Below are 15,657 nucleotides of genomic sequence, written 5' to 3'. Positions count from 1 at the left end.
CTTGTGTTCCCTCTCTCGCTGTGTCTCTCTCTGTCAAATAAATAAATAAAATCTTAAAAAAAAAAAAGAAAGAAAGAAAGAAAACACTGCATACACTATCGAATTTATCTTCACAGCAACTCTGTAGGGTGGTCATAATTATCCTTAAAAACAAAACAAAACAAAACAGAAAAACTGAGAGTAGAAGTCCTTAAGTAAGTTTACTAAGGACAGAGAGCTAAAAAGTTAATAAGCAGCAGAGCTGGGGCTCAATCCAGTTCAATCTTACATTAAAATCTTTGCCACAATGTCTCAAGGGAAAAGTACAAGAGATAGAGTGCTGAAGTCCTTGGCATAATTTCTGCTCTAATTTCCTGGTTGCAGTCTTACTTATTATGGAAGACATAAAGCACATAATTTGGTTCACATGAATAAATAAGATGTAATTTAAAATAGTTTCTCTTTACACATTATTATGTATTAGTATATGGCCATTGGAAAATAATGTTATACTATTGAATAAATTACATTTTCCACTGCTTTTTCTCCAAGTTCCAGAATGAAAATTTGAGTAGTAATATAGTTTTATAATTTATCCAGTAATAATGGCAGCTTAAAATAATGGAATTCTTTCTAATACAGTAGATATTAGTATAAAAATCATTAATAGTGTAGAAGAAGGTTATTAATACTGAGGGTCTGGAATTTCAACCTGTCTCCCCTGAGGGAGGTGATTCTCAACCTCCCTCAGAGCCTTCCTTACAACATTCACCCCATCCTTGGCGGAAGCCAAGAATAATACAAAGGTCTCTAGTAACGGTGAAAGGGAGCCAAGGAGCAAATATTTGGAAGAGGCACACCAGTCATGCAATGAACCCTTATTAATGGATTTTCAAAGGTCGCTGTGACTCTGTTCTGGATAGAGACATGCAAATAGGCAACATCCTACCATACTCCTAAACAAATTTAGTAGCTTAGCTTTGGTGTTTCTTTTTGGACTCAGCCTTTTTTTGTGCCTCATCATATTATGGTCAGGGATTCTTCACCCCTCCTATCATATAACTCCTCAGATTTCCCTTACTGCTGGCCTCATAGTTCATTCCCTCCCCTACAGCTCATTTGGATATACTAGCTGCTGAATTGGTCACCACCTTAGAGGATGGAAGCTGAATTGCAGAAGGTTTATTAGGCATTACTAAAGAGTTTTGCTTCCTGATGGGTAAAAAACAGTCAATATTCTGCTTTGTGACTTCTCATATAACTATGTTTAACATGTTACTAACTTACAGTAAGACATTTAGGAAGCCGCCTTCTTTTTTTTTTTCTTTTTGAGAGAGAGAGGAGAGTGCAAGCCAGTGAGCCCAGCAGCCCACATGAGAGGGGGGAGGGGGAGAGGGAGAGGGAGAGAGAGAATCTTAAGCAGACTCCATGCTCAGGTCCAAGCCCAAGGCAGGGCTGGATCTCACAACCCTGAGATCATGACCTGAGCAGAAATCAAGAGTCGGACATTCAACTTCTGTAGGAAGCCTTCTTTTTTACCATGTATCTCAACTACTTGGAATTATATTCAGTTTTTCCAGAACTGCAGATGAAGAAAGGGAGCCTGAGAGGATACTTGACTAATTTAATCCATAACACTGCTGAATTAACAAAAGTTAAAGTTATTATATTTGTGTTCCTTTTTTTCTGAAAGGGTTATTTCTGACATTTTCAAATGTCTGGGAGACTCATTTATAATTAATGTTATTAGACAGTATTCCATGTAAGGTGACAATTTTAATCTTTTAGTAAAAAGACTTGTTAATCATTTTTGCTGCTCTATAACTAAGAAATAACTTAGAAATAACTTCAGAAAGTGTTAAATGTCTTTTTTTCTGCTTCTCACCTCCTTTGTCTCAGACACATATTAATAAAAATGTTAATTCATTTAGCACTTATTTTGCACTAACACGGTACTGAGCATATTGTTTATGTTATCTCATTTAGTCTTCACCATAACCCATGTTATAAATAAGGAAGCTGAAACTTAGAGACCTCAGATTCATTTACGCACGGTCACTGAGATAATACAAATATCAGTCAAGATCCACACCTAAGCTATCCAATACCAGAATCCATTGCTGTGCTTTAATCTGATGCTGCGCTGGCTGCTTCCATTTATTACTACTGACCCTGAATTAGACGATGTGCTGGACCCTCCACATATCGTAGCTCATTAACTCTCCCTATCAACTTGACAGAGTCAGCATCATCATAGCCATCCAGGATGGATGAAGTGGAGAGGAAGGGTAAACATCTTGCCCGGGACTTGATTCTCAGAGCTCCAGCTTGCCCCCTACGCCACAGTTTTCATACTGACTGAGTACCGGCTGCTTTTCAGAAAGCCAGTGAATGCAAGTGATTTTGGTGACACTGAAGGAAAGCTAAATTAAGAGTCATTTAAAAAAATAGCTTTAAACATATTCAGCTCTGAAGTCTTCCCAAAATAATTATTATTCTAAATGTTTTGAACACTTAAAAATGTACTTCTTAAGCCCAAGTTTATACAGTAGTCCTAATTTTGCATGATACTGAATCCTATATCTAATGAAAAACAAATCTAGACTAACCCCCAAATCTACTACCTTTTGTCACAGACTGAGGTTTAACAGCACAATAGCTAAAGTCAAATGGAGAGGCCATCTAAACCAAAACCATCCTTTTAAGGGAATTAGTATTTATTTAGTTTCATGGAAATCACTGATTTGTAATTATGAGAATAATAACAGTAATTCTAATATGGCTCACCTAAAGCATATAATAATACTTTTCACCTTATTTACTTTTTTTTCTCCGCTTAACACTACATAAAACATAACTTCTAAAATTAATTAAAGAGATAAGGCCAGTTTAGAGAAATGTCTTTCACTAAGCACCACTGAGTTTTATTAACATGCACAATCAGAAAAGTAAAGGAAATGTCAACTAGGTAGAATGCACCTAGAAAGTTTTAAGTCGTGTTTCAAGTCCAGGTGCAGTTGAGTTTTTAAAAATATTGTTACAACTTTAAAAACTAACAAAATGCCTGATTTCAGCTTATTGCTCTTTTAACTGTTTTAAATTGTAAATGCCGTAACAACAGTAATGACTTCAATAATAACTTTAGAATAGACTTAATTCGAAGGTTTCTCATGCTCAAAGAAAAATAGGCAGGGAATGATCTCTGCCAACAATATTTAGTTTATTTTTTTCCTTTAAGTTGAAAGCAGAGGTTGCACATAGAAACACCTGGGCTGGCACTGCTTTTATAGTGACTCTGAAAATGAACTCTGAAAAAAAATATGGTTTGCAAAAGTGACACAGTAAAAACCAAACATGATGAAAATATTTATATAGAATGTTCCCATTAAATGACATGTTTCAGTTCAATCATATTCTCTATTAGCTTATAAAAATTTTTACTATGAGGTTGTTTTATGAAGAGAATCTTAAACACTTCTTCTTTTGGTCCCTATTTATGCACATTATTAAAATTCTCTCATATACCTTTACACGATTCTCTCTTTAACTGCAGTTGCTCCCAGTGAGTCCTTCTTACCTCCTCTTCCCTTCTGACATTTAGAAGCTATTTCCCACAAGTCACCGCGAAGGTGTTGGTGAATAAGAAAAATGTGAAAGGAATCCTCTTGCCCTTAAATACTTAGCAGCTGTCTTGGCACATTGCTTTCCCTTCTCCCTTTTGCCCCTGAAATGCCTGTTATCTCTGTTAATTATTTTCAGAGTTTAGAGAAACAATATGTAATGGGTTAGACAGAGGGGGAGTTAGAGATGAAAAGGAGTGACGTCACCGGAATAGGACAGCTGGCGGAGAGGGCGCGTTCTGCTAGTGAGATGCAAGACACAAAAGATAAAACATTTAAAAGATAATATGCTTCATGGAGGAAAGGGGAAGGGGCTTCATAAATGGCCATTAATCCACAGTTCTCCTGTCAACAGTGGTTTATTAAAACATCTGTTAAACATTTGTAATTTTAACAAATCTGCCTCAAAGTGGCTGGAATTTTCTCTTAAAACAGATTTCTTTCTCAGGTTTAAAAAAAAAAAAATGTGTTCTTTTAAATTTAAAAATCCAATTGACCTTCTTAATGAGCTTCTGACCAAACTAGAACTTTTTAGATTTAAATTTTGTGTACTTTTCGTCAACGTGACTTCCTGTTTTTGAAAAGGGGAAAGAGATTAAGAAGGCTCCAAAAGCTGCTTACATTTTGGACTGTTCTTTAAATATTGATTTTATGTGAGTTAAGTATAAACTAGTTAAAAAACATATGGATTAAATTTTCCTTAAAATATGGTTGTTAAAATTAAGGGGGAATGCTTGGCAAACTGATTATTTTTTTGTCAAAACAAAAATATTTCAAAAGTAGTTGTTGCCATTAAAAAAATATTCCCAGTACAACTAGATTTACCCATCCTTGACTTGTTCTCTTTAATTTACTAGCATTATGGAAACTGTCATAAATCTATTTTAAGAGTATACATAGTATTAGGAGCAAGGCATAAGAATTTATCTGGCAGAATTTATATTTTGGGAATTGATTTTCTATTACTTTAAAATTATATTAAGAATTGCCCTGGGCAGAATTTTTCTTATGCAAATCCATGTGGTAATACTTCTTTAACCTCTTCATAAATTAGTTTCATATCACATTAAATGAAGTTCATGGAAATTTGATTTGTTTCTACCAGAACAATAATAGATTATATAGAAATAAAACATATTTGTTATGGTTACTATCTTAGTCCATTCAGGCTGCTGTAACAAAACTCCTTAAACTGTGTGACTTATAAACAATAAAAATTTATTCCTTACAGTTCTAGAGTTTGCTAAGTCTAAGATCAAGGCACTGGCAGATTCGGGATCTGGTGAGAGCCTCCTTTCTAGTTCATACAAGATACCTTCTAGCTGTAATGTTTTCACCACCTCACGTGGTGGAAGGGGCAAGGTGGCTTTCTCCACTGGCCCTCTTTCGTAAGGGCACTAATCCCATTCATGAGGACTCCACCTTCATGATCTAATCATCTCCCAAAGGCCCACTTCCTAACACCATCACCTTGGAGGTTAGGATTTCAACATGTGAATTTGGAGAGGAGGGCACAGATAATCAGATCCTAGCAGTTACTCATGTGAGTGATAGTATTTTTAAACCCAAGGCTATATCTTATATCTATGTATGTAAGTTTAATATGTGGGTCTCAGAACTTAGGCTATACGGGAAAGTCTAGTTAAATTAGCTCTTTTACTAAGTTCACAGAGTTTGCCAAAATACAGAAATGTTAACCAAGATGGTTTAGCAAAATTTCCCCTTAAAGAAAACACAATTAGCATTGGAGGGTGAAAGGAGGAGTAAAAACTAGTTATTTGAACTTGAATCACATGATACTAATTAGGCTCAGTCACCTGATCCTAATTTGCAACTTAGCTAATGCAACTAAGCAACAGTGAACAGGTGAGGACCACTGTGGGTGAAGTTTGACATCATCCCTCCTAGAAGTGTCTAGTTATGAAGTTGTTATTTGAGATCACTTTAATTTCTGGAAGAGCATTTATAGAAGGATAAAATATCAAGTACCATGTCTAACTATATAACTTTAGATACCAGTCCATAGTTGGCTGATTTCTCATATTTACTAAATTGTATACCCGTTCTCCTACTCTTCCCCAGCTTTCTCATTAACAGAAAGAATGTCACAGTTGGCTGTGCGTAAGTTCTATCAAAGTAAAACAGATTTATAATATATCACATGACCAAAAGGTTAAGTATACTGATAAGTTGAGAGATCTGTATACATCTTATATAAGCTATTGGAAATAAAAATCATGATAATTGCTATTAGTTTTGAGCACCTACTATATGTAAGAAGCTGCACTAAATAGATCACATACGATCGGTATCTTGCATACGATTGCTTGCAATCATGGAAGGCAGAAACCATTGGCATGTTACAGAGGATGGACCTGAGATAGAATTTTTATCATAAAGTGACAACCTGGGATTTGAATACAGGGTTTTCTGCTTCTAAACAAAGTTTATACTATATCATGTTATATATTGAATATCTATGTATTTATGTTTATACATGCATATATTTGCATTTCAGCACTTGTACTAAATTTCAGAATATGATTGTCACTAATGTGTCTCTATTTCTGAATAGTACATTATCTTTCAGTTATAGAACTGTGAGGCCAAAGTTAGGTGCTGAACATACTTTGCACAATGTTGAATCAGCCTTCTTCATTTTTCTGAGTTAAAGGTTTTTATGGGGCTTTTGTCTAGAAAATATCCTTAATATATTGATGTTGATCTTATTTTTTTAAGGAATTTAAATGCCTCCAATAAAACCATAATCCTTCCAAACACACTACATTTTTATGTCAGTCATATGGTTTTCCTCATAATGGATGTTTGGGTATGTGTGGGATTGAGCTACTATATTTCACTCCCTTCTTTTTTTTATTATCGTTTGCAGGAACATCCCTCACTAGGCCAACTTTCTGAAAAGTTAATAGACAACAACATTAATGTCATCTTTGCAGTTCAAGGAAAACAGTTTCATTGGTATAAGGTACGTTAACTCCCAAAAAATAAAAATTAAAATGTTTGCATCGGTAGTTGAAATTAGAATACTTCTTTAGATCCCCAGGTAAGGATTCTAGAGTTATTGTACTTTGTACAATCTGAATTTAATAATGTATTAACTAATGTATACCACACAGTGTCTTAAATTAGCACTTACATATACGTTCTATCTGTGTAACACCTTGAACCAGGTGTGGGGACTGATACTTAGTGTGGTACTGACTGTGACAGTAATGGAGAAGACTTTTATAGGTAAAAAGTAGTTCACATTCCAACTACACCTTTCATGTCTGGATTTCTGTTTCAATTCTGGTCCATGGGCATATTCTTATAATAGATTGGGTTGGGGAACATCAGCTTAGTTTTCAACAGTAACAACATACCTAGATTTGGTCTAGGTGATCCAGTAAAGGAACAAGAGGAGCCAGCAAAGTGGCTGACCCAGTCAGAGCTTTGCTACATAAGAATAATACCGGTTTTGTCCACAATCCTTCAGGCTAGATGAGACCCACAAACAGAAGAGATGTTTGCAGACATGTCACTCTGGCAGCATCGTGGGACCCATTTCCAACAAAAAACTGCTTCTGGGACCCCGTTGTCGTATTCTTTTTGCAGTCTTCTAGGGTCCTTTTTCCAGGAAGAATACCCACTCCATGAAGCTTCCACTTGTGACAATGATTTTTTTTTCTCCATTCTGGGCCAACATGTCCTAAAGGTCACTCCACAGAACATTAGTTCTGCAAAATATTTACATATGTTACATGAGAAAAGGGTTTTGTAATTTTAAAATGTTGGAAATGCTGCAACAAATACTGCTAAATTATTTCCAAGACTTCTCTGAACCTTTACAAATGTGCATTTTGATTATCTAAGTGGAAGAAACCATATGCAGAACTTGCCCTCAGAATCCTTTTGATAACTATGTTCCATGGAATATGGACAATACTTTGGGAAATCCTGGTCTGTACTTTGATTGGGTTTTTAGGTCAATGTATAATTTGTGCACCCATACACGCTCACTCACATATACATACATACTCCCATTTCAGGTGTATGTGGTCTGGTGCCCTACTTGGTTTCTTATATTTTTCTTGTATCTTATATTTTTTCATTCATGTAATGGCTCACCTTCCACTTATAACTCTAAGAATTTTTAATATTTGTTGATTACTGAGCCACTGTATACTACTGTCATTAAGTAAATATTATTGGTATGTTTTCTAGGACCTTCTACCCCTCTTGCCTGGCACCATTGCTGGTGAAATAGAATCAAAGGCTGCAAACCTCAATAATTTGGTAGTAGAAGCCTATCAGGTATGTATATATTACACACAATTTTTTCATATAAACTTTTTTAAATTTTATTTTATTATGTTATGTTAATCACCATACATCATTAGTTTTTTTTCTTCTCATCGTAATTTATTTTTTCTTTTTTTGCTGTGAATTGTGTAAGACATTAGTTTTTGATGTAGTGTTCCATGATTCATTGTTTGCATATAACACCCAGTGCTCCATTCAATATGTGCCCTCTTTAATACCCATCACCAGGCTAACCCTTCCCCCTACCCCCCTCCCCTCTAGAACCCTCAGTTTGTTTCTCAGAGTCCATAGTCTCTCGTGGTCCATCTCCCCCTCCGATTTCCCCCCCTTCATTTTTCCCTTCCTACTATCTTCTTCTTCTTTTTTTTTAACATATAATGTATTATTTGTTTCAAAGGTACAGGTCTGTGTAAACTTTTAACCCCAGTTTCTATGGCAAGATACAAATTAGTGCCCTATCATCTTGAGAGGAATGGTGGGCAGAAAATTAGGTTAAAAATTAACATGAATTTAGCCCTGGTTCTATCACTAACTAGCCATGTAACCTTGGGAAATTCACTTGAGCTTTCTTTACTTCACCATCTCATTGACAGTAAACTCAAGTTGGGCTAGAGGCTATCTAAATTTTCTTCTAAACCAAATGTTCCATTAGTCACCAAATCATGGCTATAAAACATACTTTATTATCAGAAATGTCACAATTTCCTATGTCATAAAGATAAAGAAATCCACACTATTTAAAGCAGCAAACTGTCTTCTGAAAATGAACTATCTGGGATATAGAGATTACTGAGAGGACTCTGTTGGGGTCTCCTAGATTAATCACTTGATTGTTTAATCAGTTATTTTAGCAGTGTTATCAAACTAGTTTGATTAAAACAATCACCTTAAGAGGTATACTATTTTATTGAATTGACAGTTGTATGCTGTCCCTAGTCTATGAAGAGTGAGTGCCAAATGCAAAGATTTATAGAAACATCAGCTCTCTCAGCGTAGGTCATTCTTGGATAGAATAATCACTGTTAAAATGTTGTAATAATTGTGATTGTTACTTTAATACCACCCAGAAACAGTTACTTTCCATACGTGACCTCATTTAATCCACACAGCCAATCCATAAGGAAGATGTTAGTACTCCCATTTTGTATTTATAGAACCTCAAAGAAGCTAAGCAAGCTAACCAAAGGTCAAACAAGCAAAAGGATCAGGACCAGAACCCAGGTCTTTCTTAACTCTAGGCCTCAGGTGCTTCCTTCTGTGTGATAACACTTGTTTTTCTTTCTTTCTTTTTTTTTCTTTGCTTTTTTTTTTTTTTTTTACAAACTATCCAAAAGTATGCTTTACTCTACCTTGAACTTATGGACCACTGATTAAGTCTCACTTCCCAAATTCTCTGGTTCTCTTTCTTACACAGTAGAGATGAATAGTGTACACAGTAGCCCAAGCATTGTGAACAACCTCAGGCTTCTCTTATTTTCTCTGTGCAACATCTGCCTTCTACTTGAGCACAAAAGGGAAAGTCAGGAAGTAGACATGGGATAGAAAATGAAGGACTTGTTTAAACTTTATTCTTTTAAAAGAAAAATAAATCTTGTGAGTTGTTTTTTTTTTTTTTTTTTGCCAAGGAATTGTTCTATATCTGAAAACTATGTTGGATGAAATAAGGAAGACCATCTTTATTTTTGTTTGTCACTGTTACAAAAGAACATTAGGACTGGGGGGAGCTTCTTATCAAGGAAGATGAAACGTGTACAGTTCATTCCCATCTGCAGTTTGTTCCCAGGAATAATCAAAATAAGGAGGGAATGTGCAGTGTTAGAAATCACCATGGTTTTTATTTTTATAGTATGAACCCATTTATTACTCCAAACAAGGAACATAAATTGACAAACTTGCCTGTGTGTCAGACTGTACTAATGGAAAGGGAACCAGCAGCATTTGGTTTTATGTTCTTTATTTGCCCAGGATAGGTAGTCAATGCTTTGGCTAACTGCAGTTCTGATTAATCTTAAACAATGGGAAAATACTAGCAAATCCAGTAAGACTTACTCTGGCTAATTAATCTCCTTAAGTTGAGATTCTGTTATTTTACATATATGTATATTTTCAACATTCTTCTGAAATTTTATTTTGTCTTCACAGTCCAACAGAAATAATTCACAATTCATTGAAGAAAAATAATAAAAAAATTTCATTCTAACTTCTAATTTTTTGCATTTCCTTTTTAAGAATTTTATAAAATCACATACAAATTTAGTGCATGGTGAATGTGACTGCATTTTATTTTTTATTAAATTAAATAAAAATCATGACAAAAAAATTAAGCTGAAATTAAGAAATGAAAAGTAAATTATATTGAATACAAACAGAATTATACATCAAAAAAATAAATTCTGCCTCTGTACTGGTTAGATATTAAAAAGGAAACTTAATATTGTGTTTGGAGCCTAATTTCTATATCTCAAAACTGGGCAAAATTTTAGATATTTGTCTTCACACCCTGCTTAAGTGAAAAACATTAGGGTAACAAGGTTAACTTTTTAAGAGAAAAAACTTCAGAAGGGCAAACTGAGACACTCATTGTATTAGGAATTTCCTTCTGATCTGTCAAACCATCACCCTATCAACACCATTTATATACCATTACAAGTTTCTGTTGGTTTGCTGAGAATGTTCAATTAAGTGATTACAATGGATGAGCTCTCTGGGAGATTTAAAAATGTGGCTAACACAGTCTTATCTAATCCAAATAAAATTTACTAATTTGAAGAAGTATCTTGTTCTAGATTTACCACCATGGTCAACTATCAGGCAGTAAGCACACAACTCTTTATCGATTATACAGTTGAAGATGAAAATTTACTCAAGTAAAAAATTAGAAGCCATTAGAAAATATTTTTTCTTCATATCCTGCTACTCACTCTTTCCTTAGGTATATACTTCATCTTTTTTGTTTACAAATATAAGTTAAGGATTTTTGCATGTGGTAGACTGTTTTATGAGATGAAATACACACAGATCTTCAGTATATATTTAATGTAGCTAGAAATGTTGGAACCAGAGACTGTGCTGGAAGAAATCTGTGTGTGCTTGATACATAAGTTTTACATAGGTATTTTTTGAGTAATTGAAAAAATGAATGAATGAGTGAATGATTTTCTGTCTAGTAAGTGGTCCCATTTCAGTATTAAGGGTTAGAACAAATTTGACACAAGCAAGCCCCAGGGACTTGGCAAAAATTGTAGGCCACTCCTTTTTTTTTTTTTTCTGTTATGTTAGTCACCATTCTTGGAGAATTTACAGGACCATATCAGGCAGGTAATTCTTATGCCTACAGTATAGAAATGCCCTCCCCAAAATTTACCTTTCAATGCTGTATCACTAAGGTATTTTAGCTTTCATGATAGCCTAAAGTGTTTGAAATGGAAATGTTTATTTAATAGCTGTAAATGTCAGAAATGTGTTCCAGATTTTAAGCTGTTAAGATTTACCCTTTGTGACAATATAGGTGTTCTCAACGTTTTATTTAAATTTTGTCACAAAATATAAATATTGTTGGATTTAAAATGACTATTTTTGTAACAGGCTGAGTGAGAAATATCTTTAAAGTCGTCAAAATGCACAGTCATGGAAATATGTGAAAAAATAGAACAATTTAAATGCAGATGGTCTAATCCCTCAGTATTTCTTATGTATCTCAAATATAATTGGGTCATTATGTGGAAACACTACATTTATTTATCCTTTTGTAGAGACAGACTTTGATTTAGTTAAAAATTAAATCTAGAATGGTTTAATAAGCTTGCCTCTGTTTAATTGCTTACATTTGAAACTTTTGTGATATACAATCAAAAAATGATGTCTCTGCAGAAACTCATTTCAGAAGTGAAAGTTCAGGTGGAAAACCAGGTAAAAGGCGTCTATTTTAATATTACTGCCATCTGTCCAGATGGGACCCGAAAACCAGGCACAGACGGATGTGGAAATGTGACAAGCAATGACGAAGTATGTGGGTGTACATTCTTCCCATTTAAAATAAATTAAGTTGTCTGGCATGTTTTCTCACAGAAAAATCAAACCATTCTGGAAAACTTTATTTACTACTGACTCCAAGGATCTTATGTATACACTTCAAAGTAATTTTTATTATCTCTTTCCAAAGTTCCTATTTGTTTTAACTCCACTGACTGTTCTCTCAAACTCTCAAGTTAAATAAATACATACTATTTTAAATACTTATTTAATAATAATAACTTCACGGGCGCCTGGGTGGCTCAGTCGGTTAAGCGGCTGCCTTTGGCTCAGGTCATGATCCCAGAGTCTTGGGATCGAGCCTCGCATCGGGCTCCCTGCTTAGCAGGAAGCCTGCTTCTCCCTCTCCCACTCCCCCTGCTTGTGTTCCCTCTCTCGCTGTCTCTCTCTCTCTCTCAAATAAATAAATAAAATCTTTAAAAATAATAATAATAATAACTTTAAACTTAGGGGTCACAGCCACTGTATATCAGTAAAGCACATCTCTTCAAACAAGCAGTGTCTTGTTGATGATGATGCCTTTTTGGTTTCAAATCTGAAAATTCTCAGAATAAATTTGAAATCAACGGTAATAAGCCACAGAAAAGAATGCGAGTGATGGAGCAGTTGATAAAGGCTAAGAATTCCAAAATCTTTCACTGTGTTATTATTGTCCCAATACACTCATAATGATCTAGGAAGAGGTAGGGGATTTTATTAAAAACAATAAAAAAGAAGTGTCATTTAACTAAAAGGGGATAAAATGTGGGGAAAAAAGAGCCCAAATTATTGCAGTGTTAGGAAATAGGACAAGGAGAGATAGGGATTCTCCCGGTATCGGCACAATAGAGAGTAAACACACAGAAATATGCTTTTAAAGGGAATTCTTATTAGATGCAGTGATTTTCAGTGAGCCATTTACCTTTTGAGGCATCAGTTGCCTCATTTTTAAATGATCTGTTCAGACTAGAAGATTTCTAATCCCTCTTCTTTTCACCTCTAAAGTTCTATGCTGTATTCTTCCCCCTTGGACAGTTTAGAACCTGCGGGTAGTATAGTTGCTCTCACGAGCTGTCTATTTGAAATCAATTATTGCTAGTATCGAATTCTGTAGGTCCTTGCATAATCACTTCATGGATTTTGTTCCCAAGACATTACATACCAGTTTATAAAATATATATATTTGATTTCCATTACAGATAAACTTTGTGCTAGGAAAAGTTTTTGAGAAAGGGTTAGCCTCTTAGTAAGTTCTTTCTTTCAAAATCAATTTTGGCAGAATGGTTTTCCTTACTTACCTTTTTTATTTTTTCTCCTTTGTCTATAATCCCTTTTCCCCCCTCACTTTCAACTAAGTAGTATAAACAGTTCAACTTTCAGGAAGAGTCATGTGACCTCTTAATTATATAAACCCCAAGTTTTGCTCTATTAATATCGGCAATGACCACATTATCCTACATATCTGTTAATCCTTAACATTCTTTTTTTTTTTTCTTAAAGATTTTATTCATTTATTTGACAGAGAGAGACACAGCAAGAGAGGGAACACAAGCAGGGGGAGCGGGAGAGGGAGAAGCAGGCTTCCTCCCGAGCAGCGAGCCCAATGTGGGGCTCAATCCCAGGACCCTGGGATCATGACCTGAGCTGAAGGCGGATGCTTAACGAATGAGCCACCCAGGCGCTCCAATCCTTAACATTCTTAAAGACAAAAAGCCAACTGCATTAATTTTAATACTATGAAGCTGATTCTAATTTCTGATGCATATATGTAATATATAAGCCTAAAGTTAGATTTTTCATATCTTGTGTGTGTGTGTGTGTGTGTGTGTGTGCATGTGTGTGTGTATTTGTGCTAGGCCTTTTGGTCAGAGTGGAGATATATATATATATATATATATATATATATATATATGTATATGTATATATATATAGATATAGATAGATATATAGATAGATATCCATCCCAACAAAAAAGGCTACCACAAATTATTTTTAAGTTTTAATGGATCTCAGTCTAAAATGGAAAAATCCTACAGTCTTATTTGCCAACGTACCTGAAGATCATAAGGTAGGCTAACAAATACAAAAGACACATTAAACCAATAATGTCCTGCAAAAAGAAAAAAAGAGAGAGAAAAAGGTAAAACTTGGCAGGATCTGTCCTTTCACAAGGGAAATAAACTCCTGCCAACCCAGATCTTTAGTTGTGGGCTCACATCTCCTGAGACAAATGTATGACCTTGTATTGAGATCTTAAGATCTGAAAGAGTCTGGGGCACCTGGGTGGCTCAGTCTTTAGGCATCTGCCTTTGGCTCGGGTCATGATCCCAGAGTCCTGGGATCAAGCCCCGCATCAGGCTCCCTGCTCAGTGGGAAGCCTGCTTCTCCCTCTCCCACTCTCCTCCCTGCTTGTGTTTCCTCTCTCACTATGTCTCTCTCTGTCAAATAAATAAAATCTTTAAAAAAAAGATCTGAAAGAGTCCTAAATCTTTTTCCCTTAAGTAACATCAGAGAAAGCTTCATGTTTTCCTTCATTAATACCATATATAAACTAAAATTGAACCCTGAAACTTTACTTGGGCCCCTAGGAAATAGGAACAAAAATAAGAATTGTTCATCTGAACATCCTATCTCATGGTTTTAAACCAGGAGAGCAATAGTCCTTTATTTTAGTTTATTTGATCTCTCCCTTGTGCGAAATATTCAATAACCCCACATTTTAGGACTTAATTCAGAAGAGGATCTATTCTCTCTCAAGTTTGCTAAGAAATCAATGGAGGACATTTCAAATAGGCTTGAACCCATATCCATTTAATGGTACAATATAGACAAGTAGCAGTCATTGCTTCCTTTAACTCTCTAGTTCATTAATTAGGAAATAAATTAAATTAAAAAGGGATGTTACATCTACCTATGAAAGACTGCATGTGTAATTTACAAAGTATTATAAATTTCTATAAGATGGTACATTATTGATTCAGAATATCATTAACAGATATAATAGTGATGATAAAAATAATCAGGACATATAAATATGTTTTCTTTCCCTCCCCCCATTTAGGTTCTTTTCAATGTAACAGTTACAATGAAAAAGTGTGACGTCACAGGAGGAAAGAGCTATGCAATAATCAAACCTATTGGTTTCAATGAAACCACTAAAATTCATATACACAGAAACTGCAGCTGTCAGTGTGATGATGGGAGAGCACCTAAACGAAAGTGTGTCGATGAAGTTTTTCTAGATGCCAAGTGTTTCCAGTGTAATGAGAATAAATGTCATTTTGATGAAGATCAGTTTCCTTCTGAGAGTTGCAAGTCACACAAGGATCAACCTGTTTGCAGTGGTCGAGGAGTTTGTGTTTGTGGGAAATGTCTATGTCACAAAATTAAGCTTGGAAAAGTGTATGGAAAATACTGTGAAAAGGATGACTTCTCTTGTCCGTATCACCATGGAAATCTGTGCGCTGGTAGGTTTAAATAAATATATACATGCAGTTTTTACTAGTTACTGTTAAACTGGCATATATATTAAAGTATCTTTAAATCACATCTTTATAATTACCAATCCTGAATCTGAACTTAATATTCAAAGGTTCAAAGTCCATGAAATTAGGGCATGGCAACAGATTTATGGCACGTGATTCTGCTGTTTATATTTTAAATTATTTTGTACAGGAAGTACTTCAAAATAAAAACCAAAAATTAAGTGCTATTCTCAAGTATG

At 34.9% G+C, this 15,657-nt stretch overlaps 2 protein-coding genes across 4 annotated transcripts in view; one reads left to right on the top strand and one right to left on the bottom strand.

Annotated features, from left to right (window-relative positions):
• The window catches only part of MACC1 (MET transcriptional regulator MACC1), a 224,356-nt gene extending 219,836 nt beyond the window's left edge, over positions 1-4,520 (bottom strand). The window contains exon 1 of the mRNA XM_032401963.1: positions 3,505-4,520. The gene's annotated coding sequence lies outside the window, so the exon portion shown is untranslated. The remainder of the gene's footprint in view (positions 1-3,504) is intronic.
• ITGB8 (integrin subunit beta 8) overlaps positions 1-15,657 on the top strand; it is a 78,570-nt gene that overhangs the window by 49,287 nt on the left and 13,626 nt on the right. For 2 of the 3 annotated variants that reach the window (XM_032401964.1, XM_032401967.1), the window contains 4 exons: positions 6,490-6,585; positions 7,824-7,913; positions 11,793-11,927; positions 14,995-15,400. In XM_032401964.1, the coding sequence (XP_032257855.1) occupies positions 6,490-6,585; positions 7,824-7,913; positions 11,793-11,927; positions 14,995-15,400 (727 nt within the window). The remainder of the gene's footprint in view (positions 1-6,489; positions 6,586-7,823; positions 7,914-11,792; positions 11,928-14,994; positions 15,401-15,657) is intronic. The other variant, XM_032401966.1, reaches the window with a different exon arrangement.

Source organism: Phoca vitulina, unplaced genomic scaffold (genome assembly GCF_004348235.1).
Source record: "Phoca vitulina isolate PV1807 unplaced genomic scaffold, GSC_HSeal_1.0 scaffold4, whole genome shotgun sequence".
In the NCBI taxonomy this organism is placed as follows: Eukaryota; Metazoa; Chordata; class Mammalia; order Carnivora; family Phocidae; genus Phoca; species Phoca vitulina.
Note: the sequence above shows the minus strand (reverse complement) of the source record. Positions and strands in the feature narration are given on the sequence as shown.